Source organism: Eutrigla gurnardus, assembly GCF_963514095.1.
Source record: "Eutrigla gurnardus genome assembly, chromosome: 13".
Taxonomy (NCBI): domain Eukaryota; kingdom Metazoa; phylum Chordata; class Actinopteri; order Perciformes; family Triglidae; genus Eutrigla; species Eutrigla gurnardus.
Window position 1 is genome coordinate 17,309,723 of NC_139936.1, and position 24,367 is coordinate 17,334,089.

Here is a 24,367-nt window from a genome sequence, read left to right on the forward strand (position 1 = left end):
AAACGGCACCTCTCCATTTCGTGTTCGTTTTCATGTAGATGGCAAAAACGAATACGATGACATCATCGGCCCGCCCCTCGACCCTCGAATCTGACTTCTTCCCCCGCGTCTCGTAACAACAACAACAACAACAACTGCGGCCTACATGCTCGTAGCAGATATTCTGCTCGTCTGTACGACGGCGTATCAGGGAGACTGTATGAAAAACAACGGAGACGAGAGAGGGGGGCGATATTCCGGGAAAAAAGTCGCAGATTTGCTACTTTATTGTGATGCTAACAAACAACTGCTAGCTAACTTCCCATGAATGCAGGCATTTATTTGTCTAATTAATCCATCACAACGTGTGACAACGCCTCGTCAAGGTCATTAGGGTGACGGCTGTTGATACTTATTGTTGGTTTTAGTTATACGGGCCAAATTGTCATCTTATGGGTGTTTATTGATCGGGTGGTCGGGTGGAGATTAGCCGTAGCGTTCACTTGTTGCCATAGTAATGGCAAACATTCGGTCAGCTCCGTCTCTTCTTCTGCGTTTTTGGTGTATTTTTGTAGCAGAAACAGCGCCACATATAGGCCTGGAATATGTACTACAGCGTGCTGAATCGTTTTCAGTGGATTCGTCTGGATGCAGATTTTCTTGAAACCACGCCAAGGCAAAACGGAGAAAAAAAGTTAGTTTTGGTAGGTGTAGACGGCTTCTAACTATAGAGATATTTGCAGTGGCTCATGACACCTCCTCTTCCTCTTCCTCCTCTGCTGCTCCTCAGTCAGTTCCATCACACCTTCCTGTCAAAGATTAGAGCATCGATGTTTCATCAAAATGAATCCTGTGGCACCAGCAGACAGTGCGTTTCCTCTCCTCTCGTCAGTATCAGAATAAAGCTCGTTAGCATTCATGTGTTGAGTTCCTGGTCTCTCACACGTACCACCGTCCTCCATTATTGAGTGGTTGTAAATGCTTTGAAGTTCTGCTGTTTGGGGTGCTTTTGTTTTGAAACAGGGCCCCTTTACCGAGGGGCTTTGAAAGGCAGAGACATAAGCCGCTGGCCCAGTAATCTCTGAGACGTATTGATCAACATCATTTTTGCTGATTTTTCGCATCAAACGGCTGCATTATGTGTTAACTCTCCTAGACGGTTAAAACCGTGTGAAGGCAGAGCCATAGTAGTGAACGCCATGTCATTGAAAACCGGGTCAAGGTGACGGAAAATCTAATGGACGGTTCCCCCGGGACGTTCTACCTCAGTACCTCCTCCACATGGTTACAGCAGGCTCACCCTCACATCTCATCAGCATTTGACCTCACGGGGTAAAGGCAAAACCTGCTTCATCTAATGCATTAGATAGTGAGAATATATTCTGCCTAATTAAATTAACATGTTGGTGTATGTGTCTGTGGCCAGATAAGGTTTAAAACAATTTCACAGCAGCATTGGTATCAACGTGGTTAGTATTGTTGAAGGCTAGTTAGTTTTTTTTATCAGGATGATGTGTCTCGTATTAAACGTGAAGCATCTGTTCACTGAAGAACATGAGCTGAATGACTTGTTACTATGGTCACACAGAGAGAAAAGTTCTTCCACGATAAATACATCCATGTTTTATTGGATGACTGGACAGGATGTGTCAGATCTGACATTTAGAAGAAACTACATCAACATAACTAACAGTCTTTTGGGTGCTCATCATCCTGTCGCCCTAAAATGCAATTCTAACAGAAATCTCCAAATGATACCAAAAGATTTAGATACCAATTCACAGCCTGACTTCTTCTATGTTGTTCCTCGAGGTCTTGGTGTCTGAATGTAGTATTTTGGAGGGATTTTAGATTTTTGTTATTAATGTTAATTTTAAAAAATAGTTTTTGTTTTAATTTAGCAACAAATCTGTGTAGCAACCCAAACATTGCTGCAACAACTTGTAACTTATAATACATCACTATATCATCATTCAGTTTATTAATGCAGATTTATGACTTGAATTTCATATTTGGGATTATCATTTTACCTTTCATATTGCAGCACCTCATTTTGGGCATTTAGCTGACGCTCATTCAGAGCAGCTTAGAATAAGCTTTGAGTCATGGATCAGCCATCAACAAATACAAAGGTTAAAGCTGTAAAACCAAATGTATTGACATGTTTCCCTTAGATTATTCATAGAGAAATTAAAGGTTTAGACACATTTACTGAAAGTCCTGTACATGTTTTTTTTATTTCTTCGTACAGTGAGACTCTGGCCGAGAGGACGACAGCTGAGAGACATTTGACTGCATGAAGATTCCCAGTGACGGGACCCTGGTCTTCACCTAGACCCCCTCCCACGACCCCACCTCTGCCTGGACATGGTGAGCCTCTCGTGTTTGTTTACGGAGCCAGTGGTTGTGTGCTCCTTCCTCGCCATTGAACATGTTATTATGACTGTCAGGCTTCACAAACTGGAGCGATGGTTTCTTATTAACCAAAGTTGATTTAGTGTGGAGTTCACTGGAAACTTAAGAGTGTTTGTTTTTTTTGCCATATCAAAACAACAGATAGATTCATCTCAGTTATCAGCTTCTCTTTTAGGCCCCTTCACCAAAAATAGATAGAGATATCTGAGTGAGTTTGACAATTGGATTTACTGTCACCGTCATTCACCTGGCATGGACAGCTGGCGATTACTCCAACAAAAACATGGTCTGAAGTCAATGTCGCTACTGTGGTGTGTGTGTGTGTGTGTGTGTGTGTGTGTGTGTGTGTGTGTGTGTGTGTGTGTGTGTGTGTGTGTGTGTGTGTGTGTGTGTGTGTGTGTGTGTGTGTGTGTGTGTGTGTGTGTGTGTGTGTGTGTGTGTACGTGTGTGTCACATTGAGGTAAATGGCATCCGCCGACAAACCCTGCAATGCAATCAATTAAAGCAGTGAACGTCGTTACTTTGTAATTATGGTGCAAGCGTGAAAACCCAGCAGACTTGTAGGTAACAAATAAAAAGAACGAGAGTCGGTGTTGAGGCTGTGAAAGTCCTAATCTTTCATTTAGATCGTGTTAATGTTTGTGCGCTTACGGTTGTTGACGCCCACGCTACAACCTCGAATGCCCTCGGCAGTTCAGCCAGAGATTAGCTAGGTCGTGATGAATGACCCCTGCAACTCCAGCACAAGCCCCTGAGACGGGTGGCCATGAATTATTAAAGCGCCATCATAAATAACTCACCGTAATGAGGGTGTGCTTACATGCTGCTGGAGAGAGGGAGGAGTGGAAGAAGAGGAAAAGACAGGATCAGAGTTGAAGAGGAAGGGATGATTGAGAGAGATGGCCATGTGACCTTGGACTTTGATTCCCGGCCGACGGCTGGACGCTCTTAGGCTTGTAAACACGAGCAGCGAGCTAATTTTGTACATCAGCCACCACCCCCTCCCCCCTCCCCTCACAGAGATGGGCTCTATCCCTCTAAGTACATGTGATAAATGTTAATATGAAGTAACAGCGGCTGTATGTAGGCCACGCAGAGATTGGCAGCAGCACAGGTCGCTTCAGGTGTTGCCGTCATCGTTCAGACTGCGATGACACCCAAAACAATCTGAAGGAGAATGTTGAGGGGAAACAACAAGGCATTGAATTAAACATGGTGCGTTCATGTTCAGAGGAATCTATTTTACTCTGGATTTTGTCTGCTGCTTTGTAATCATTCAAAAACCCATGCAATTCCCAAGAGCCAGCATTGATCTGATGAGTGACGAAGATGATGATCATCCTTCTCTTTACACATCAAACCAGTTTTCTGATCATTCAGTATCGATGACTTAAAACAGCTGAGTGAGCGACTTCAGTGGCTTTGGGACTGGCTGCAGGGATTTTCTCCCATTCAGACTAGTGTTTCACTTTATACTGATACTGGAAAAGTATCACAATACCCTGCCTTTAAAAACAGGAATGTGCGCCAGACTTGGTTTGATTTGCTGGTCTTAGGACACCACATTTGTTAAAATAATTACCCGTTGGTATAGAACTGGAGGAAGGAGATCGGAGTCAGCTCAAGGTCCAAACAGGGATTTAATCTTGATCAAGAGGAGAATTCACAGAGCAACATGCTGGTCTGTTACTAAGTGTAGACTCAACGTATTGTGAGACGAACATGATATTTATCCATCTTCTTGTGGGTGTGTTTTCACTCAGTTCACAGGGATGGAAGTCGTAAACTCCGATGTTTATCTAAACCTTGCATGGGTCGCAAACCCCACCTGGGTCATAAACCACACCTATGTCGCAAAACACCCATGGGTTGCAAAACACACACAAATGGCCACAGGCCACAGGTCACAGGTCACAGGACACATTTACATTCACCAAACCTTCTCATGTGTAAGTCTTCAGTTCAGATATCTCTCATCAAGAAGTACAAAATTTCCATATCAACATTCATCCTGCATTTTAGCATCAGCTGGAATGAGAACTTGTCTAAAATTTAAAGAAAATAATCTTTCCTCTCCTCTGAACCCAGAGGTCGTTCAGATCGTTTGCAAACGACGACCGCCATGTCATGGCCAAGCACGCCAGCATCTACCCTGCACCGGAGGAGCTGGAGGCTGTGCAGACGCTGGTGTCCACAGTGGAGGGAGCCCTCAAGAAGGTCTCTGATTGGATGGATGGCCTCAACAAATCCTCAGGGAAAAGCTGCACCAACGAGGCTGGAAACGATAAGGTGGAGGAGGACGATGCTGAGACAAAGTACGTCTGCCTGAATGTGCTCTTATTCAGGCTTGCTCAACTTTTCGATGGAGATTAAAAGCACCTTCTGTCCTGAGAACATCTCTGATTATAGTGCAATGTTTTCAGTACAGTTCAGTCCTGCTCAATGGGCATTTCTTTCTCATTCCAGGTTATTTTTGTACTTTCCGCAAAGTGCCTGATCATTTCCCTCATACAAATATGTGCTGCTGTAAATTTTCATCGTGCGATGATTGGATGATTAAACAAGCGCAACAAACAGTCGTAAATTCTCAATGTTTAGCCTGTTGCCTAAACATCCACACAGAGCTTCTGTGTGGCATCTCTGTGGAGAAACAGCAGGGAGACAATTTGTACAAATAACACAAGCAATGTTATCACCCAGATTAAGTTAATTCACATCAGTTCACCTAAATTATAAGAACATCTTCTTATTTATATATAATATTTCCATCAGCGTCTGTGTAGCTGTGAGCCGTCAGGAGAAGTGTTCGGCTGCTTTACTTCAAGCTGCTGAATTCAATAATCAGAGCAGAGGGATTGACTCCACATGGCTTTCAACCAGTGTCAGCCGTTGTCTGGAGACTAAGGGCGCTAACAGAGCAATCAGAGTTTACTGAGGGGGAACCGGACAGTGGGACGCCATCATCAGCTGTAACTGGCGTATGACAGCAGAGCAGCGGCTGTTAGCAAGCCAGCAGGGCGCACTCATATGCACTTAAAGACACTTTGTCCATTTCGATACACGATCACCACTAAGGATCTCAAGCTGTTTGTTTGTTGTAAGCCGTCTGAGAGAGAATCTGATGCCGGATGTCCTACCTCAGGTCGGACGGCACACCGGCGCTGTGCGGGGTGACACGCGTCGGCCTGGTGGCCAAAGGACTGCTGATCAAAGGGGACTTGGACCTGGACCTGGTGCTGATGTGCAGGGAGAAACCCACCAAACTGCTGCTGTACACAATCAGCGGCAACCTCCCCCTGCAGATCCAGGTACAGTCAGACACTCTGAAAGTCTTCTTTGTGGTTCAAGGTTCAATGGAAACGTTTGTCCACAGAGAAAACCCAGAAAGTTCTCTTTGTGAGAGACAAATACAAGAGTTTGAATTTGAGCATATATTGAGACGCCGTCTCTGACACCGATAAAGTGACGCTAGAGGGGAAGATGGAGCGTCGTAGTTTAAAACTTTAGTGCAATGACCAAGCTGAAGTATTTGACGCATTAAATTGAGAATGTGTTGGGAAGCAGCTTATTGTTTGATTTGAATACAGATAGTACATATACATTCAGAATGTAGCATTATTTATACATTATGACATTAAATACCATCTTAGAAGTGCCCAAAACACACCATTTATCTACTGCTGCTCCGAGCAAATTCTGCAGTTAGAAACACCAGGAGGTAAAAGTAAGATTTCAAAAAACAAAAACATAAATATCCTGTCAGCTGTGATAGGTGGGTGTATTTTCATCTGTGAAGGTTGATACAGGAAACAAATGATCCTGTGAGATGCTGTTGAAAGCGCTTGAGATAATATTGTCACTATATCTTTTCACATTTCAATGATAGATGTCCTTGTACGCTTGCAATTTATGTAAAATGCAAGTAGATATTTTTTTCAATCAGAACAATATGAATTCCATCATATGTTTACCAGACAAGACATAGTTTTTAGATTATTAGAAATTCTAATTTAAACAAAATTGGTAAAAAAAAAAAAAAGAATAAGGATATTGGAGTACTTCAAATACAACCTAAAATACATAGAAATGCGAATGGAGTAAGACCTTTTTTTCACTGCGTATCTGGACGACTGAAAGGATGGTTTAGGAACATTTCCTACATGGTCTCATCGGTATTCAGGGAAATATGCAGCACCTATTTGCCACATCAACACCTGAGACTGCTGGGTTGTGAACGAAAGCAGTAACTCTGCAGGGAAATACACGTAAAGGGTCACATCCATCTGATGATAAACGTGAGGCGAACCAATCACAAGCAGAGATGACGTATTATGAATTAAAAAAATAATTTTACTCAAATTTACTATATCAAATGTGTGTTGCAAATTCAGGTCGGCATGTGTTGTCTCGCAAACTTGTTGAACATTAAATACATAACAAGCGCATTGGCATGTTCTTGAAAATAAGAAGAGACGTCTTCAGCCACCTAGCTCTACCCATAATGCAGCGGGTGGCTGCATCACATACAAACACTCGCAGGTAAAAAACACCCAAATACTATTTAAATTACTATTATAATGTTTGTTTGTTTGTTTTTAATAATAAATGTAAACACACACTAGCTGAATACCAATGACTTGACATGACATGAACAAGAGTCGCCAAATGGTCCACTCAGCAGAGTAAAATTGAAATATGGAGCTGCCTCGATGAGTGTGAATGTGTAAGGCTCTAAATCTGTAACCTTGTCAGGCCTCAGCTTGTCCTCATTAACACGCACATGAAATAAATACCAAAAATACCAGCGATTCCAACAAACCCGGAGAACATACAAATGTATTGCTTTATTAATATTTCAACCCTAATTAAAAAAAAAGATCAAATACTTCTGAAAAGAACTTGTGTAACAGCAGAACAAGTTTAAATCATTAACAGAGGAGTTTAAATCTTCTGTGTTCAGAATAATGAAGCATTACCATGACGATGTATTACAGAGGGGGAAATTAATAATTTCTCAGGGAGAAGAAGTTTTTATTCTTAAACCAGATGAAAAGGATTTAGTCTAGTTGGGAGATACAGAGGTGTTGATGAGATGAGATGATACTTGATTTATCTGTGAAGCTCAGACTGCAGTATAATGTTCACAGCCTGGCCTCTGACCCCTGGGACCCTCCGTTGGTTCTCCGACCTTCATTTGGATACAATGCAACCCTGAGAGCTTTGCAGGATTTTAACATCCTACATTCTGAGTTGTACAAATGTTTTTATACTTATATAATTATTTATATATAAAAACATATATAATATATATATATAACGTGTGTGTTTATATATATATATATATATATATATATATATATATATATATATATATATAAACACATATATATATATATATATATATATATATATATATATATATATAAACACATATATATATATATATATATATAGTCGTTGGCTCGATGTGTTTCCTGTGGCCACATCTCAGTTAATTACCTGCCATATCTGCTGTGCGTTCTCCTTCATCAATGGAGGAAACCATGTGAAGCTCTCATTTCCTGGGTCAAACAGCGAGCGATTGACAGGCTGAGGCTTGATGGATGAAGGTCATTTCTCACAGAGAGGACACGGAGAGAAAAGACTAACCGTTAGTAACTGGTGCTGATGGTCTGTTAGCAAAGCTTGTCGGAGCAACACAATATAATAATAAACAATGAATCCAAGGGTGGAATTAACAGGAGCATAGCGAGAGAAAAATTTGAGATTTCTAACTAAAAGATGAATGAATAAAGGTCTGTCTATGAAAACATTTTCAGTTGTGGAAGCTTTCTTGGATGAAAGATGAAAAGGACAAATGATTTTTAAAGGACAATCTGACCTGAGAAGAATCTCCCTAACATGTAAAACTGCCTCAATAGCATTGTTTCATTTATTTATTCATTTTCATGGAGCTGAAAGTGCCTGAAGTGCCTGTTTGAAGTCCACCTATTATTTTAAATGGATGAAAACGCACCAAATGTGTTATGAGGCGCGTCAAACTGCTTTGATGCCTCAGCTCTGACCTTGTTGGAGCATCAAATGACGACACAGCTACCAAAGCAGTTTTTATCTGTAACGAATAAAAAGCAGCGAGGCACCAATACCACTTTGTTCAGACCAAATACAAAATCTTGCATTTAAGATATGATTACTTTATAATGCAATATAACAATAACTTTGAAAACATGTTTTATTTTTCATCAGATGTCCTTCACTTTCTGGCTATAGCAAATAATACAATAATAGAAATACAGCATGATGCTGTTGCCGATATTTTAACTTCGAATTTCAACTTTGTGTTTTCCTGATGCAAAAGGAGCAGAGTTTGCAGTAGGGATGTTAATATTTTACCGTGCTGTCAGTTGAACAGTTGAAATAAATATTAAGAATGAAATGCTAAGCAAGACTCAGAGGAGCGGCTTTAAGGTGGATAGTGCTGGACCGCCTTAAAGGTTGTCGGTTTACCTCACAGACTGCAGCTGGCGATAGATGATGGATTTAACATGTTTGTTCATCAGATTATTGTCGCAGCTGGGCAGTTTATTAGGTTCAGCTGATGAAAGATTCACGTCACGTTGCCTTAGTGGTATGGGGGTGTGGTTGTATTGGAGTTTTACGAGTACAAGAATAGCTGTGCATCCCTAATAAAATGTGACGGATGTTTCCCCAGAGGACGATATTGTATTAAAGATATGCATCATTAATTCATAATAATCATACTGATGCTTTCAACGGCTAAGTTGTCAAGCGTCTCTGGTGAGAGGTCACATCAGCATCACTACCTAACGTAACTTTTGTTTACAACTTGATGACAGACCAAAATAACACTGTGTTCTCTCCGCAGGATGTTGTAGTCAAAAGAATATTTATAAGGGAAGAGAACTACTACATAGTACAACTATGAGTGTTTTTTGTAGTCCCAACAATTCCAACAGAGTGATACGTCTTCGAACTAGCAGATGGTGTGAAGTCAAATTCACATCATCAAGTTAAACTTTTCGTACCCTATCAATAATTTATTCTTATCCACATTGTATTTTTGAACCAGGATCAGGTCAAGTTAAGACTAAGGGGAATTTGTAATTTAGAAAAGATTTGCATAAATAGTGACCTTTTCCTAAAATTAGTATCTGCACGAAACAAAAATTGTGACTTTGATATGATAACCTGCCTAAATATCTCGATACTGAAAATAATATGCCAAAATATTGAAAATTGGTAAAGTAATGGAACGTAAAAAAACGTTTTCCCTATTAATTAAAAATGTAATAATTAAAAAAAAGTGCATGATGTGCAGTAATCTGACGTCCAGTATACTTGTATTTCTTTGATAGTTAACTGATAGGTAATATTTTAAGATGCCTTGCTGTAAAGTATATTTATTTAAAACATTCATTTATTAGCTTGTCCTAAACAAAGTAGAATGGCGGGATCTTTCTCTTTACAGTCAGTCTGTCAGTCAATGTTGCTGCTGTGCTGTACCCGTTTTACTTAATAGTGCAGCGCTGCCTTGCAGACAATGACGGAGGACAAATACGAGGTGAAGTCGTGCGTACCTGAGGCGGCCATCCGGGTCTGCAGCACCAAAGAGCCCCGACTCACGCTGAAGATCACCCTTTCCTCCTTAACCATGAGGGAGCAACCCAGCACCACAGAAGAAGGTATTGGCACCCCACCCACCACAACCCCATCCTGATCCATCTCCTGTTATTATCTGACCTTTTATGTAACAGAGGGCTGAGAGGGGCTGAATGATGACACCTGAGCTTGATGTGTGAGAGAGAACATTGGGAAGGACAAAGCCTTCAGAGTGCTGAAAGCTGAGAGGTGAACAGGGGAGAAGGGATGATATGGATCTGGGTTAAGCGTGGTGGAAATAGCAGATGGCAGGTGAAGGATCATTTCCACAGGGGGAGGTGTTGGGCTGGTATTGGTGAAAAAGGACACATCCGTCTCAGTTGTCCTCTTCTATATGTCACTGCATCTGACGACAAGGGTTTCAGTAGTCCAGAAATGCCAGACATGTTAAACACAGATGTCATATTTAAGTTATATTTTAAAGGCATATTTGTGATGTAGTGTGGTTGTATGACCTAAAAAGAAAAATTAAAAATTGAAGGGACAGCACAAACGAGGACAGCGTTTGATCCGGCATGACTGTCTCGCTACCTCTCCTGTATTCACACAGACAACATACACTAGCCGTGTCTCCATTGAAACTGAACTTTTGACATGTCACACGTAGTTTTGCCACGATACCAAAATTGTAACTAAAACATTTATTAAATGGAGTAGCAGTAATCCAATGTCCCCTCTACTTCAGTTTATGTGATTTCTAGATGTCACATTAAAATTAATATAATATATAATAATAAAACTTAATGAAACAGATCAGCTGATCCCAGGACCCTCGTGACTCTTTGATCACACTTACTGCAAAGTTGTTGCACATCAGAAATTGTTATTGAAAACAAACAACAACTGTACTAACAGTGTGTCAGTCTTCATGCCTTCATCAGGATGTGTGTGTGTGTGTGTGTGTGTGTGTGTGTATATATACACGTTGAGGAGTGTTTGTCATGGTGAGTAACGTCCTCTTGCTCTGACATGAGTGTCCTTCCTGTCGCTGGCGTCTGCTCACTGATTGTTGGTGTTGATGCCATAGGTCAGCGCGCTGTGTGGATTGACTCTTCTCCGCCGCCCCGCTGCTGACGAGGCGCCCCCTCCCCCCACACACACACCCGGCAGCAGGAAACCCCGGGTACAAGGGTTTCCCCGACGAACAAATCAAACCAACCCTCTCACTCTCTGCCTCAGACATGCTCCTCCTACCCCCCCCCCCCCCCCCCCCCCCGACTGGAATTCTCTCTGGGTCACCATGAAATTCTGGTCCATGTCTACCAACAAAAGGACAAAAAAGAAATAAATTCTACATAACCCAGCAGCCCATGCCCAAATCTAAGCTTCTTTGCTTTAATACGGGGGCTGATGTCTCTCTGGTGTTTGATTTGTATTGGCTCAGAATGACATCCCATAATTTCATGTTGTAAAAGCGTTGTTAATTGAATTAATCTGATGTCCTGGTCACTAATCAAAAAATTCCCCTCAGCTGATGTTAGGGTGAATTTAATGGGGGTTGTCCTGGACCTGGACTGATGGGTCCTTCATGGCGTGCCCCTGGGAATAAGCTCCCACGATTAATCTGCAAAAAACAATCAGGAATCAAATAACGGAATGCATGAATACTAGGACTCTTGAGGCCCCATAGTTTTCAGTTACAGAATGGTATTTATGGTAATAAAAAGAACAATTTCATTGTTATATAAAAGTTAAGCATTCAACAGCATTAATGCCACTGAAGAACCTGATCCCCTTCTGTACTTTGATTCTGGCAAAGTACTTTTTAAGAGAGAAAAGTCGTTTAGTGGCTTTTTGTCAGGTTTAATTTTGATTCCACATTTCATTTGTTTTTGAGTTCTCCAGGGGCACAAAGCGAACAAACCAGAGATGGAGATTAAAAAACGTTGACTTATATCACCCAGAAGTCCTAGCGCCAGAACATGAAGGTCCTCAGTCCTTGGTCCTGGAGGAGGAGTGACACGGGACAAACCCCGTGTCTCTCACTGTCTCCTTCGTTTGTCTTCCACCTTCATCCTGTTCAGCTTCCACTGCGGTTTCTGCAGCAACAGACTGCTGAACCACACACGTGCTGCTGCGCTCACATTACTGCCCATGTATCACACGCAGACGGATTAATTGGAATTTGAACAGCGCGTATATACGGAATTAGAGACTCCGCTGAAGCCGGAGCTGCTTTTAATGCTCTGTGTCAGCGTTACTGTCTGCCTCATAGAAAATGGCTCTGATTTAATCTCTGCTGGCTGCTGCTTATTGGAACAGATCTTTGAACCATAATGGCTCCGATTCCCCAGTGATGGAACATTTTTCACGATTTACTATTTGCAACTTGGCAAGCTGAAGAATAAAGATAATGTTCCTATGTTAGATTGCCTTGATGAAATGACTGGTGGCCTGTGAGCTCTGCAGTGTGGTCTGCAGTCTGTTCTCCTGTTGTCCCTCTGCTTGACTGTCCCACAGAGAACAAACAGCCTTCACTTCCTTTCCAGGGTGGCGTTCTCTCTCTCAGATGTTTATGTTGTCCTCGTCATCTGCTGTCACTCTTCTTCTGCTGTCGTTCTCCCATGGCTCGGCCTCCAGTCATGGCAGGACCGCTCCCCACAGGAAGCCGGTGTGGAGAGACTGTTTCAGTCAAACATAAACATCTGACTGACCCACAAGAGTGAAAATACTAGCATGGCTCCCCAGAAAACTGCAGAGCAAGCAGGGTGACTTTTCCCCGACTTCAACTAGAATAGCTAATGTGTCTGCAGCGTCCTCTGCCTTCCCCCAGTCTCAGGCATTCCTGAGCCACTATTTCTCTTCGTTCCAAAAGGGTAATTTTAATATTTAATCTGGCTTTTGGCCCTGAGTCGTTGCCATGCTCTCATTTTCGTCCTGTGTCATAATTGATAACTCACTAATCTGGCGTGTTCATCGCCTCCAACCACTGATCTGCATCAAGAGTGAGACTCCGGCCGGGCGGCAAGACGCATGTGCTCACGTCTCCTCCGGTTCCTCCTGTCAGTGTTTGAAAGATCCTGCCTTGTGCATGAGAAACTCCCCTCTCCCAGAAAATCACAGAATCTCTCAAATCCCCCCTCCCCCAGCTCATTCAGTCAGATCAGTGAGTTTGTCTTATAACTAGCTGTCCAATCTCCGTGTGTGAGTGTCTTATCCTGTCCGTCTCTCCAGAGGACGACAGCAAGGAGTGTCAGGAGGACAAGGAGGACGTCTTGGACCGGCAGGAGTGCCAGACTGCGCTGGCGGCTCTCCGACATGCCAAATGGTTCCAGGTGAGCTCAGCTGAGTCTTTAGATCTGGGCAGGTGGTCTGACCTGAGTATTCAACCCCTTCTCTGAATATTACAGTCAGTTTTGCTTTAAAAGAAACATAATCAAATAATAAAAACAAGATTAGAATCACAAAGTGTTTAGGCAGAGAGCTGGTGGATGGTATAATCTGCACCTTAATACAGTATATGAAATACTGTACATATACACACCAATATACAAATATATATGTACATACATGCAGTTACCTTTTATGGGCAGAGGAGAAAAAAATATATATAATAAAACGGAGATAATATAGTGAAAATATAAATAATAACGATAAAACAAATCAGCAATCATAGTGTGTGGCAGGGGGATCCAATTATAATATAATAGGTATATATAATAATGGCAGTGCTTTTATGTGATTCAGTGTTTCCTCTGCTCTTCATCTCTCTCCGTTGCTGCTGTCAGTTTCCGTCGCCACGCTTCAGCTGTATTCATTCAAAATGCGTCAGCAAAGCATTGTGGACGTTCTGCTGTGCGTGTGTGGCGACAGCAGCACACATTTTAGGTCCTAATGCTGGTTACCTGTTAGTTTTCTTTTATTAGTTTATAAGGCACCACATGGCTGTACACCAGACTACCTCTCTGGGATGCTCTTGGTTTTTGAATCAGTAAGCCACAGATCAACAGGATCAATGTGTCGGTCAAACAGCTGATGCTGTGTAGCGGGTTGGTGCGTGATCAACCAGGTGATCGAATGTGGATTAAAGCAGACATTTAGCTCTTGTTGCTGCTCTGCTGTTGGATGATGAGGAGGGAAAATGACTATTGAGGAAAGGTTCACGACATTCTGAAAAGTTGAGAATATTTTAACTTTTATGAAACGCATCAAAAAAGGCTCAAGAATCACCTGTTCAGACTTTACCTCGACTTTGCATAGCATGACCCACTAAAAAAATACCACTTCTATGTTCTTACCTATAGTTCTTTGATCATAGCACTGTTGTTCTTAGGGTATGTTAGCTGAACAGCTACTACTTTACTCAGACTAGGACCTAACACTATGTTGTGGTTTCTTTTGACAAATGTACTTATTGTACGTCGCTTTGGACAAAAGCGTCTGCTAAATGACATAAATGTAAATGCATCACCTGAAAAATGGTACAGCGTGCCTGGCATGCGTCATGTAAAAGTTAAATTATTCATGCCACACGTCAAAGTCACATTTGGCCCAGGCAGCCAATCAGATGAAGCAAGAGCTTTACTACTAAACCATCCATCCATCCATCATCTACCGCTTATCCTGTATTCAGGGTCACGGGGGGGCTGGAGCCGATCCCTGCTGTTATTGGGCGAAGGCAGGGTACAAATATGTGCCTACTACTGACCCACTTCCTTACTATTTTGCTAGTACATCAGAGCACCAGCAAGAGCTTGCCCTCTGCTTGATAACGCAACTGCATTTTTGAAGCAGCTGATTCTGTTGTCGGTGGGATTGGGGCTGTAGAAGTGTTAGTGGAAGAACATGGCAGAATGTAACTCTGAAGGTCATGGAGAGATTCTTAACCACATCAGGTTCCAGATGAGCTGCTGTTCTTCCGACTGAACTGAGAGTTGTTTCACCGCTGACGAGGCGGGAGGGAGACGAGAGTCAAGGTCAGGTGAAGCAGCGAGCACCTTCCCTCAGGGAAGCAGAGCCAGATGCCAACTAATATCAGAATGAAGGGCTTCACTGTGGACTGAAGTGGAAATGGTGCAATCATATATATATATATATATATATATATATATATATATATATATATATATTAATTATTAAAGTAATTATGACCCGAGGACCTCCACCGATTTTAACAACTGCAGATAATATTAGTGGCGTTCGTCTCATCCACCATCCGCCATGTCTGTGAGCTTTAAATTAGAGCACCTGTGTTCAGTTACCTATTTTAGTGTTGTGAAAAGTCATTATGTGCTAATTGAAGTGTCCGTAATCTTCAGCGTAATGCGTTTTTGATGTTAATCTGAAACCTGCAATACCAGCTGACATACTGTATCTAAGAGGCTCCAGCAGGATCAGTCTTACGGCTGGAGTGATTCTACCAACGCTGTTGAGCTGCAGTACGAATGCGTTATTTTCTCCTATTCTACTACTGCAAACTCAGGTTGTTATCTGTCTGACTGTAAAGCTGATTTGAATACTATTTTATTTCTATGAAATGAACATAATCAAATTCAATATATCAAATTCAGTGTATCTAAATGGTATTAACGCATATTGAGATGCTTCTTCAAGACCTGTAGATCTCAGAAAGCCTAAAAAGTGTGCTGCTCCGCTGACTGCTGTCTTGTTGAAATGCTCCTCGTGCCGTCACCAAGTTCTCTCCGTCTGTCCCCTCAGGCCAGAGTCACAGATCTCAAGTCTTGCGTCATCGTCTTGAGGATTTTCAGGGACATGTGCAACAGATTGGCTGGGTGGCAGCCTCTCAAAGGATGGGTAGGTGACGGCTAGTGGATCACAATGGGGCGTCAAGTTTTTCACGTTTAATGGAAGATGGAGTTAAAATGTAAACTACACAATCACTCTGTGTTTTACATACATCCCAGGCTTCATTTTCCTCCTGGTTTATATGAGCAAGATGTGTAGTGCATTGTGTCTGTGCCGTGTTGATTGTCCTCCCTCTGTCCACAATGTGCAGCCTCTGGAGCTGATCTGTGAAAAGGCCATAGCCACCTGTAACCGTCCCCTGGGTCCAGGTGAAGCGCTTCGTCGAGTGATGGAGTGCATCGCCTCAGGGATCCTCCTGCCAGGTCAGTGATCCACCTCCAAGCTCCGTTTATTGTTTGCATCTGCACTCTCTCATCTCAGCTGGAGGGTACTTCGGCATTGTTTGATGTTAACAGATTGAACTCAAAAAGTTCTGGCTACGTTTTTCAAATCAGTCTGAGAAAAAAGATTTTGGTGCAAAAAAATGTCTGTGCTGTTTGTTTCTCGAAGGCTTACACCATGTTCACAAGAGTTTGACCACAGGATCATTTCTGTTTGTTCTGGAGTGTTTTATGTAGTTTATCTGGCTACCTTGGAGATTGGTGAACTCAAGCCAAAGATGTTTTGCAATACATGTTCCAGTTGAAGATAAAACTGAGTTTTAGGTCAATTATACAAGGCTACAAGGCTGTCAACGGAACTGCCCCTACCTAGCATTAGTCAGACCCTACGCCCCAGCTCGAGCGCTCCGCTCAGCTACCTCAGCTGGAGGGCTTCTACCGCCATCACTAAGAGCAAGCAAAGGTTGCACAACACAGTCACAACTCTTCTCTGTTTTGGCACTGCAATGGTGGAACCAGCTCCCTGCCAATGTCAGGACTGCAGAGTCGCTCACCGGCTTCCGTAATAGACTCAAGACTCACTTGTTCAGAATTTACATGGCCTCTACATAGCCTTCCTCCTTTTACCCCGACTGCCTCTTCTCCCCCCCCCTGGTTGGTGCATTATAAATCTCCTATTGTAATGTTTTTAAAAAGTAACCAGCTCAGTGATTGAAAACGAGGTTTAAAGTCGAGCTGAAATTAAAAAGGCCTTTTTAACCCTTTTAGATCACATCCTCAGTCATATTGTTCAGCTATAACAATATATGCTGAAAAAATCTGTTTGCTTCTTGTAAAACACAAATATGACAGGTGCTTACATCAGCTAGTAACAAGCAATTTACATCAGTAATATCATGACATCCATCCATTTAATCCAAGCTAATCTTTTTAAGCATCAAATCAAATTCCTCCCAATGTTCTATCCCGTCCGTCTTTTCTGTTTCACTGGGAAATACATCACCATACGTAAGACTGATCCTCTGGAGATTATGTTTCAGCTTGAGTTAAAAAATAAACTGCCATGTGAAAAATAAAAAGCATTAAAAAGTTTGTTATTCCAGGAGAAAAATGTTATGTGTTTGGATAACCTGTTTTTTGGCTGCAGCCTCTTTACACACAGGATGTCCTAAAGATTCATGGCCGACTGAGTGTCGCCAACGATGATGCAGTGTATTATTATTATGCATTAACTGGGCTACAGATTCCCTCAGGGCACCGTGAGAGACTCCAAGTGGAATGATAATTTAACTTCTCCGTAACTTGTGTTTTAAAACGATTTACTCTATTTTATGCATTGTGTAAACATTTATTTTATTCCAGACCAGTCCAAGTGAAAAAAGGTTTCCTCTTCCGCACTCATAAATATAAATATGCCCTCAGATTGATTGTTCTCTCTCCTTTCTAATCCTTCAGCTGCTCCTTCGCTTGATCAGTGCTGAAGCAGCAACTTGGCTAATCTGATTGGATTTTTTTTAAATAAATGAATCAGTCACTTTTGTCTGTGTTGGTAGAATTTAAACTGTATTGTTTGCAGCTCCTCTCCAATCTGAACCTGTTTCTTTACAGGAGGTCCAGGAGTTCACGACCCCTGTGAGAGGGAACCCACAGATGTCATACCAGACCTCAGCACCCAGCAGGCGGACGCCATCACACACAGCGCACAGGTCAGTCCACTTCGCCCATCAGCCTCCTCTGCTGTAGTCTGCATCTTCTTATTAGAATGGCTGATTCTATAAGCATTTACATCAGCAACGTTTTCTTCTAGTTGAAAAACTGGGGAGCACTTCATCTCAGCTTCTCATCAAAAAAACAAACATGTGTGACTCAACTCACGCCTGAGCAGCAGATCAGAGAGAGACTGTTTTAAAATAATACTGCAGGGAGCAGAAGCAGCCGCAGTGAGATGTCAGATGAAGAGCTACAGACCACAGGCTCTCACTGCTTCTCTGCAAACTTCCACCTGCTGAGCGGCGAGATGGAAAAACACTCACAGCACATATAAGGGAAGACTTTATCATAAAGAATTTATAGGGAATGTGTTTATCTAGTGTTCTACAGCCACTCTTTCAACGAATAGTCTGGATTGGCACATTTCTATTAAACATCATTGACTCAGGACAAGCACATCAAATGATAGACGCACCTTCAAACAGGTCAGTCTGTGTATGAGAAAATTACTTCAAAAACCAAATACATTCCTTTTAATATATAAGACAAAAAAAACGCTGCATGTTCTTAAATTTCCTAAAAATCCATTTATTCCTTTCTTTTTAGATCAGAATCAAATATTTCTTTCTTCCTGGGAAACAAAATATGAAGTACAGCTAGCTTACAGCTAGTACTAACCCATTTCAACCAGTAATATCATATACCATAATATCCATCAATCAATCTGAAACTCAGCACAGAGCTAGTAAAGGTCATGGGCTAATCTTTTTAACCATCAAATCAAATTCCTCCCAACGTGAAAGTGCCACCTGCCTATCCCGTTTCACCAGGAATGAGATAGATACTCTGGAAATGATGACTTTCAGTAACTCTGAGCCGGTCCTGCTCTGCTCTCATCTGCATTATCCCGTCTGCTCCCAGGGCACGAACATTAAAAGCTTCCATTAATCCACTCTTGTCTCTGACCTCCCGGCCACAGCTGCCCAGGTTTTAACTGCTCCCAAAGGTGATGAAGTGAAAACACAAATTCACCCTAAAAATCATTTAGAGAGAATCCAATCTCTTTAGTTCAGAAGCAGAGTTTCTCCCCGGAGGTGAATTGATACGTAACACAGCAAGTCTTTCATCTGAACTTCTGATTTATGGATGTTGTCTTTACATCTACCTCCCCGCCCCCTGAGCATAACCATTAGCTGGGCCTCTCCCGTGAGACCTTGAAACATCCCACCGGGGTGCACTTCCATACCACCCACTGCACCAAAGTCAGCATTTCTTTCAGGGAAGTCGCGTTCCCATGTTACACTGACCGACGGAGGGTTATTTAAAGAGAGTCCTCTGCCTGGTGAGCCTCACGTTATCTCTATAAATAACTGAGTGGCTGCTGAAGACCGGAGTCTGACCTCTAAGAAGCAGCCCCTCAGTGCTACGCAGCCTTGATGGATTGGCAGCCTAATTAGCCACCTAATGAGCGTGGGAACACTCTTCCCCACTTACACCCACACCAACACTACTACTACCAGTCCGCCGCCGGGTGGAAAATGTACTCAGAACTGAGAAATAAGAAGACATCCACAGACTCACATTACGTTGTCTCTCTGTTTCTGCCTTTGTTTTGCTCTCTGGGAATATTTTTCTTTCTTTTTCATTTCCTCCTTCGTTTGTGCCCACTGACTGTTTATTCCTCCCCTCTATAATGCATGAAGTTTCTCCCAACAGCATTAGTTGGTTTACACAAACGTTGGGCCGTGCGCACAAGTTTTTCCCCGATAATTAAACTGCATTGATCGGAGAATAAATGATATCCCTGCTGCCTCTGAGTGCAGAATTCTGTTGCCTTACCAATAAAGTGATGTGTCCTTCTGTCATTCTGTCTGGTGTGTGTGTGGGAATGTGTGGGTGTGTTTGTTTTCAGCATGCGTTACGCCTCCTAGCCTTTGGACAGCTTTACAAGGTCTTGAATATGGATCCTCTCCCCGCCAGCAGACCGAGGCTGTTAGAAGGTGAGTTCAGCTGAGTTTCTGTTCATGTGTGTCTGTGTGCGTTTGTGATTCTTTTCTGGTTTCCGTGTGTATATGTATGCATCTTATTTCTATCTATATTATATATGATGTGATCAGTGTCTGTGTTTGCGGTCTGCAGGCGGCTGTCAGAAGAGGCTTCGGGAGGGTGTCGGTTCAGATGACAGAGACTTCGCCAAAAGGATGAAAGGTGACTTTGGCCATTTCCCCACTTGTTTCAAAGAATCCCAGTTTGCTCAGATGTAAATCCTCCAAAACACAAGATGCACTACAGCTGACTAGAGATGAACAAACTTTTGAATCCACATCCCAGTTTGCATCACAAATGCTCTAAATGCTTTTTTCAATATGCTGTTTCCACCATGACCTGAAGATTGAAAACTGGAAATGGAAACGGCAAAATACGACGTTTATATACGTCAGTATATTAGAAACGGATGTCACATGGAGGCTGACTACCCGCAATGAAATGGAGTGCTTGTCTCCCAACAGCTGATAAGTGGATATTGATTGAAAACTTTGACAAAGGCAGAAAGCCTTTCTGTTGTTGTGTTCTGGACGGCTGGAAGCCACATTTGACTGTCAACTAGGTGCTTTCTGACAGGCTTTGTGTAAAAGGTGGGAAAGTGAGTCAGTGGAGCTGAAAGAAGCAGTGAGGCTGAGATCCAGACGCTCAGAGTGGCCTGTCAGGTTAAAGCTGCTGTCAGACACCATTCACTTCAATCTCTGCATCAGAGCAGAGATCAGCACCCCAACGGGGCCTGGATGTGGTCCATTGTAGACCAGGTTTGAAATTCAGCCGTCATGTCTGATATCTCCACAAGATCATATTAGGATCCAGTTTAGTGCATTGAATTGTCAGAGTGGCATCATTCACTCCATCACCCAGCTGAATGAAGCAAGTAAAAAAATACAACAACAAAAAAAATATTCTTTAAGGAGCTTTTGCTGCGGCAGAAAATTGTGAGGAGTTATCAGATTCCCAGACGACTGTGAGTGAGGAAATAAAAGAGGAGGAAATGAAGCTGCTGGGGCTGAACGACACATTCGGAGGTTATCAGGAGTCTGTTTGCACCTCTGCTCAGGTGAGAAAAGGTCTGCCGGTCAGTTGAGAAAATGGTGTCTCAACTGTCCATCCGTGTCTTCATCAGGGCATAAGTCTTTGTATCATTGCTACCTTTGTAAATGTCAGAATGAGTATACTAGTGTATACCTGCAGCCCCCCTCCCTCCATCGGCTGATGTCATCTATATTTAGATTGTTGCCACATTGTTTTGTTTTTCTGTCGTTTAACACCTCACAGTGTTTTTGAACTGGACAAGTTTTTTTCCCCTGATTTCCTAATTATACGTCTACACTTGGTTATCATAACCGATATATTGCTGTTTCTGTTGCTGTGAGTGAGGCACTGGTTAGATTCTGGCTGCGGCAGATTAGTTTATAATGTAACACAGAATACTTCCGAGGGTTGTATGTGTGCAGTGAGTTGACCTGGTTGTGTTGGCTGAGCGTCGGACTAAAGCCTCTGTATTCCTGAACCCCTGTGGTGTTTGATGTAATGATAGCTCAGCTACAGCGTCATAAATTCAACCCCAACTGCATAGAATAATTATTGACTGCAGCTTTACGCATGAGCAGCTGAGCTCACCGTGGATGTTTCACCTCACCTTACTGTAGTATCTCTCACCTGTATAATAACTGTAGCTGTAGCCATCTTAACTTAAATCTCTGCTGTTTTCATATTTCTTGGCTGACATAATGTCAGAGACGTGATGTTGAGTTTCAGTGATGAATGGACCTCCGACTGTTCTGTTGTAGTTTACATATTCCTCAAAGTCTTAATGTTAATACTTTAAGCTAAATATCAGAAGGGCTTCAATCGTTCTCTGCAGTAGTGTTTTCCAACCAATAGTTGGTTTTCTCTCACTAAAGGCCACATGTCAGCGTTCAGGTGTGTCAGACAGGTAGTCTGTCCGACCTGCCCACATCTCAACAAGGGACATGTTTAGTTCCTGGACCAGATGGGACCTTGATTCTCACTGCTCACAACATTCACATTCCAGCAGGCAAAATGACACAGTCACACTCTATCTCTCTCCCTCTCCCCACCCCCTCACTCTCTCACCCCTCTCTCTCTCCCCACCCCCTCCCTCTCTCACCCCTCTCTCTATCTCTCCCCATCCCCTCCCTCTCTCACCCCTCTCTCTATCTCCCCCCACCCCATCCCTCTCACCCCTCTCTCTAGGTCTCCCACTCTCCCCACCCTCTCCCGCTCTCACCCCTCTCTCTATCTCTCACTCTCCTCACCCCCTCCCTCTCTCTACCAACATCCTTCCCCCTCCCTGTCTCCCCCCCCTCTCTCTCTCTCCCCAACTCCTTCCCTCCCCCTCTCTCTATTTCTCTATTTCTTCCTCTTTCCCTGCAACCTCCCCATCTCTCTCCCAACCCCTCCCTCCCTCTCACCCCTCTTTCTATCTCTCTCCCAACCCCCCTCTCTGCCTCCCTGCCTCTCTCCCTGCTTCCTGTCTGTATGTGTCACAGTAATTAAAATGTCCCTCTCTTAGACAACTCTCATCTGTCTCCAGTTTAAAGCAGGTGATAGGAGGCAGAGATGGAGAGGGATTAACACACACACACACACACACACACACACACACAGTGTATCAACACCTCCCCCTCTCTTCCTCCCAGCACCTGTTCATCACCTTCACATCCATATTCATACTGAGCCACGCTCGAGTGTAAAGGTGCTGGGTGCCGTTAGCCGACATGATCTTGGATTTTGCAGCGGCAGCATTTTTACCTCCTTGTTGCTGGTTCCTGTCACCAGTGTGTCAAGCTTCTCTTAGCTTAATCAGTAATGGAATAATAGATGACAGGATAGAGAGGCTTTCAAGGCTATTATACATTCAGATGAAGTTCTGTGAGACGTTAATGAGGGAAAGCTGCTAAAATCAGGAAGACACCACAGTAACTGTAAAAAGCTGTGTGTTGGTTGACGTGGTGTTTGTGAACAGAATATCACTCTCACCATCTGACTACTTTTCCTTTCTGTCCACTTCACGTTACTGAGGAACACGTAAAATAATACGTTAACACCTGCTCTTTGGTGGATGATGAGTTTAATGAACTATACATGTTCGGACAGATTCAGAAAAGATGGAGACGGCATACCGTGAAGCACTAGTGAAAGACCTGCAGAATGATGCATCTAAAAAAACATGGTGTCCGAAAAACAGTAAATCATACAGAAGTCCTGATGCACATTTAGGCTACTTCTAACCTGACAGCAGCAGAATCCTTCTAGAACACCGACCACCAGCCTTGAAAGAGTATAATCATCTCTGAGTGGTATTTCTATCAATGACAGTGATATTGAAGGTTAGGACTTCCAAGTCTCATTTACTTCACGCCTCCCGTTCTGTTATTCTAAAGCATTTACAGACTGAACTGAATTAAGCCAACCATTTGTATCTTGAAAGCACAGATGACATAGTTGGACTTACAGCAGAGGGATAAAAGCATTTTGTTACGCTGGTTTGGTTTTTTTGTTAGAATAAATGTCAAGTGTCACAGCTTCATTTTCAATTAGTCTGTGAGATATTACATAGAGCTCTGCTCACCTCTCATCAGAGTGGAGGTGTGAAGTGGTTCAGCGTAACACAGGGCCAGTGTCATCTCATCAGCTGGATAATAAGAGTGAGGGGGCTGAGCACATCAAACGGCCTCTGAGACCTCCTGCTTCTGTGTTCACGACTTGTCTATTTAACCACTCATTACTCCTGTTTTATTGATGGAGACTTCCATGCACAAGAGCTCCTCATGTATTTATAGACTTTAAGTGTCATTATTATGTTTGTTCTGACATTCAGTGTTGGAGGACCTTCACTAAACGTCCCTGTGGTTTTGCATCATGATAGAAGACCACAACAGAGGTTTTGCATGTTTTAGCCCATTTACTGCAAGTGCCACAGTAGCAAAATGTTTAAACTGTTGGTAGAAATTTCAATATAGTGTGTAACAATTTTAAACGCAGCATGTGGCTTTTCAAAGAAATAGGACAGAGGTTACCGTAAGTTGATTTAAAAACGGTTTTAACCCTTGTACTATTTAATCAGAGTTTAAAAACTCCCAGCTCATGTACGTTTCACCTCCTTTAGTCCTGGACTGGAGGATGACGGATCCAAATCACCCCATGAACGCTCTGATGCGCCTCAATCAGATCCACCCGGGCCTCCAGTACCGCCTGCTTTCTCAGTCCGGTCCGGTTCACGCGCCGGTCTTCACCATGTCTGTGGAGATCCAGGGGACCACCTACCAGGCCACCGGGAACTCCAAGAGAACCGCCAAGCTCCAAGTGGCCCTCAAGGTATTCAGTTTAAACTGTCACATTAAACTTTAAAAAATTCAGATTCATATCAGGATCACACAAAGAAACTCTTTCAAGTCTTTTTGTGGCAAAGATTTTATTGAACTTGT

General features: G+C 42.7%; 2 protein-coding genes across 4 annotated transcripts in view; one reads left to right on the top strand and one right to left on the bottom strand.

Annotated features, from left to right (window-relative positions):
- Nucleotides 1-24,367, top strand: part of LOC311023451 (spermatid perinuclear RNA-binding protein-like) — a 53,531-nt gene that overhangs the window by 19,543 nt on the left and 9,621 nt on the right. For 2 of the 3 annotated variants that reach the window (XM_084025288.1, XM_084025290.1), the window contains exons 2-12: nucleotides 2,231-2,349; nucleotides 4,483-4,709; nucleotides 5,537-5,702; nucleotides 9,953-10,097; nucleotides 13,249-13,349; nucleotides 15,733-15,828; nucleotides 16,031-16,142; nucleotides 17,769-17,866; nucleotides 19,783-19,870; nucleotides 20,010-20,078; nucleotides 24,049-24,257. In XM_084025288.1, the coding sequence (XP_083881414.1) occupies nucleotides 2,347-2,349; nucleotides 4,483-4,709; nucleotides 5,537-5,702; nucleotides 9,953-10,097; nucleotides 13,249-13,349; nucleotides 15,733-15,828; nucleotides 16,031-16,142; nucleotides 17,769-17,866; nucleotides 19,783-19,870; nucleotides 20,010-20,078; nucleotides 24,049-24,257 (1,314 nt within the window). In that variant the 5' untranslated portion in view covers nucleotides 2,231-2,346. The remainder of the gene's footprint in view (nucleotides 1-2,230; nucleotides 2,350-4,482; nucleotides 4,710-5,536; nucleotides 5,703-9,952; nucleotides 10,098-13,248; nucleotides 13,350-15,732; nucleotides 15,829-16,030; nucleotides 16,143-17,768; nucleotides 17,867-19,782; nucleotides 19,871-20,009; nucleotides 20,079-24,048; nucleotides 24,258-24,367) is intronic. The other variant, XM_084025289.1, reaches the window with a different exon arrangement.
- LOC311023453 (putative G-protein coupled receptor 21) overlaps nucleotides 1-24,367 on the bottom strand; it is a 77,376-nt gene that overhangs the window by 17,226 nt on the left and 35,783 nt on the right. The gene's annotated exons all lie outside the window — the stretch shown is intronic.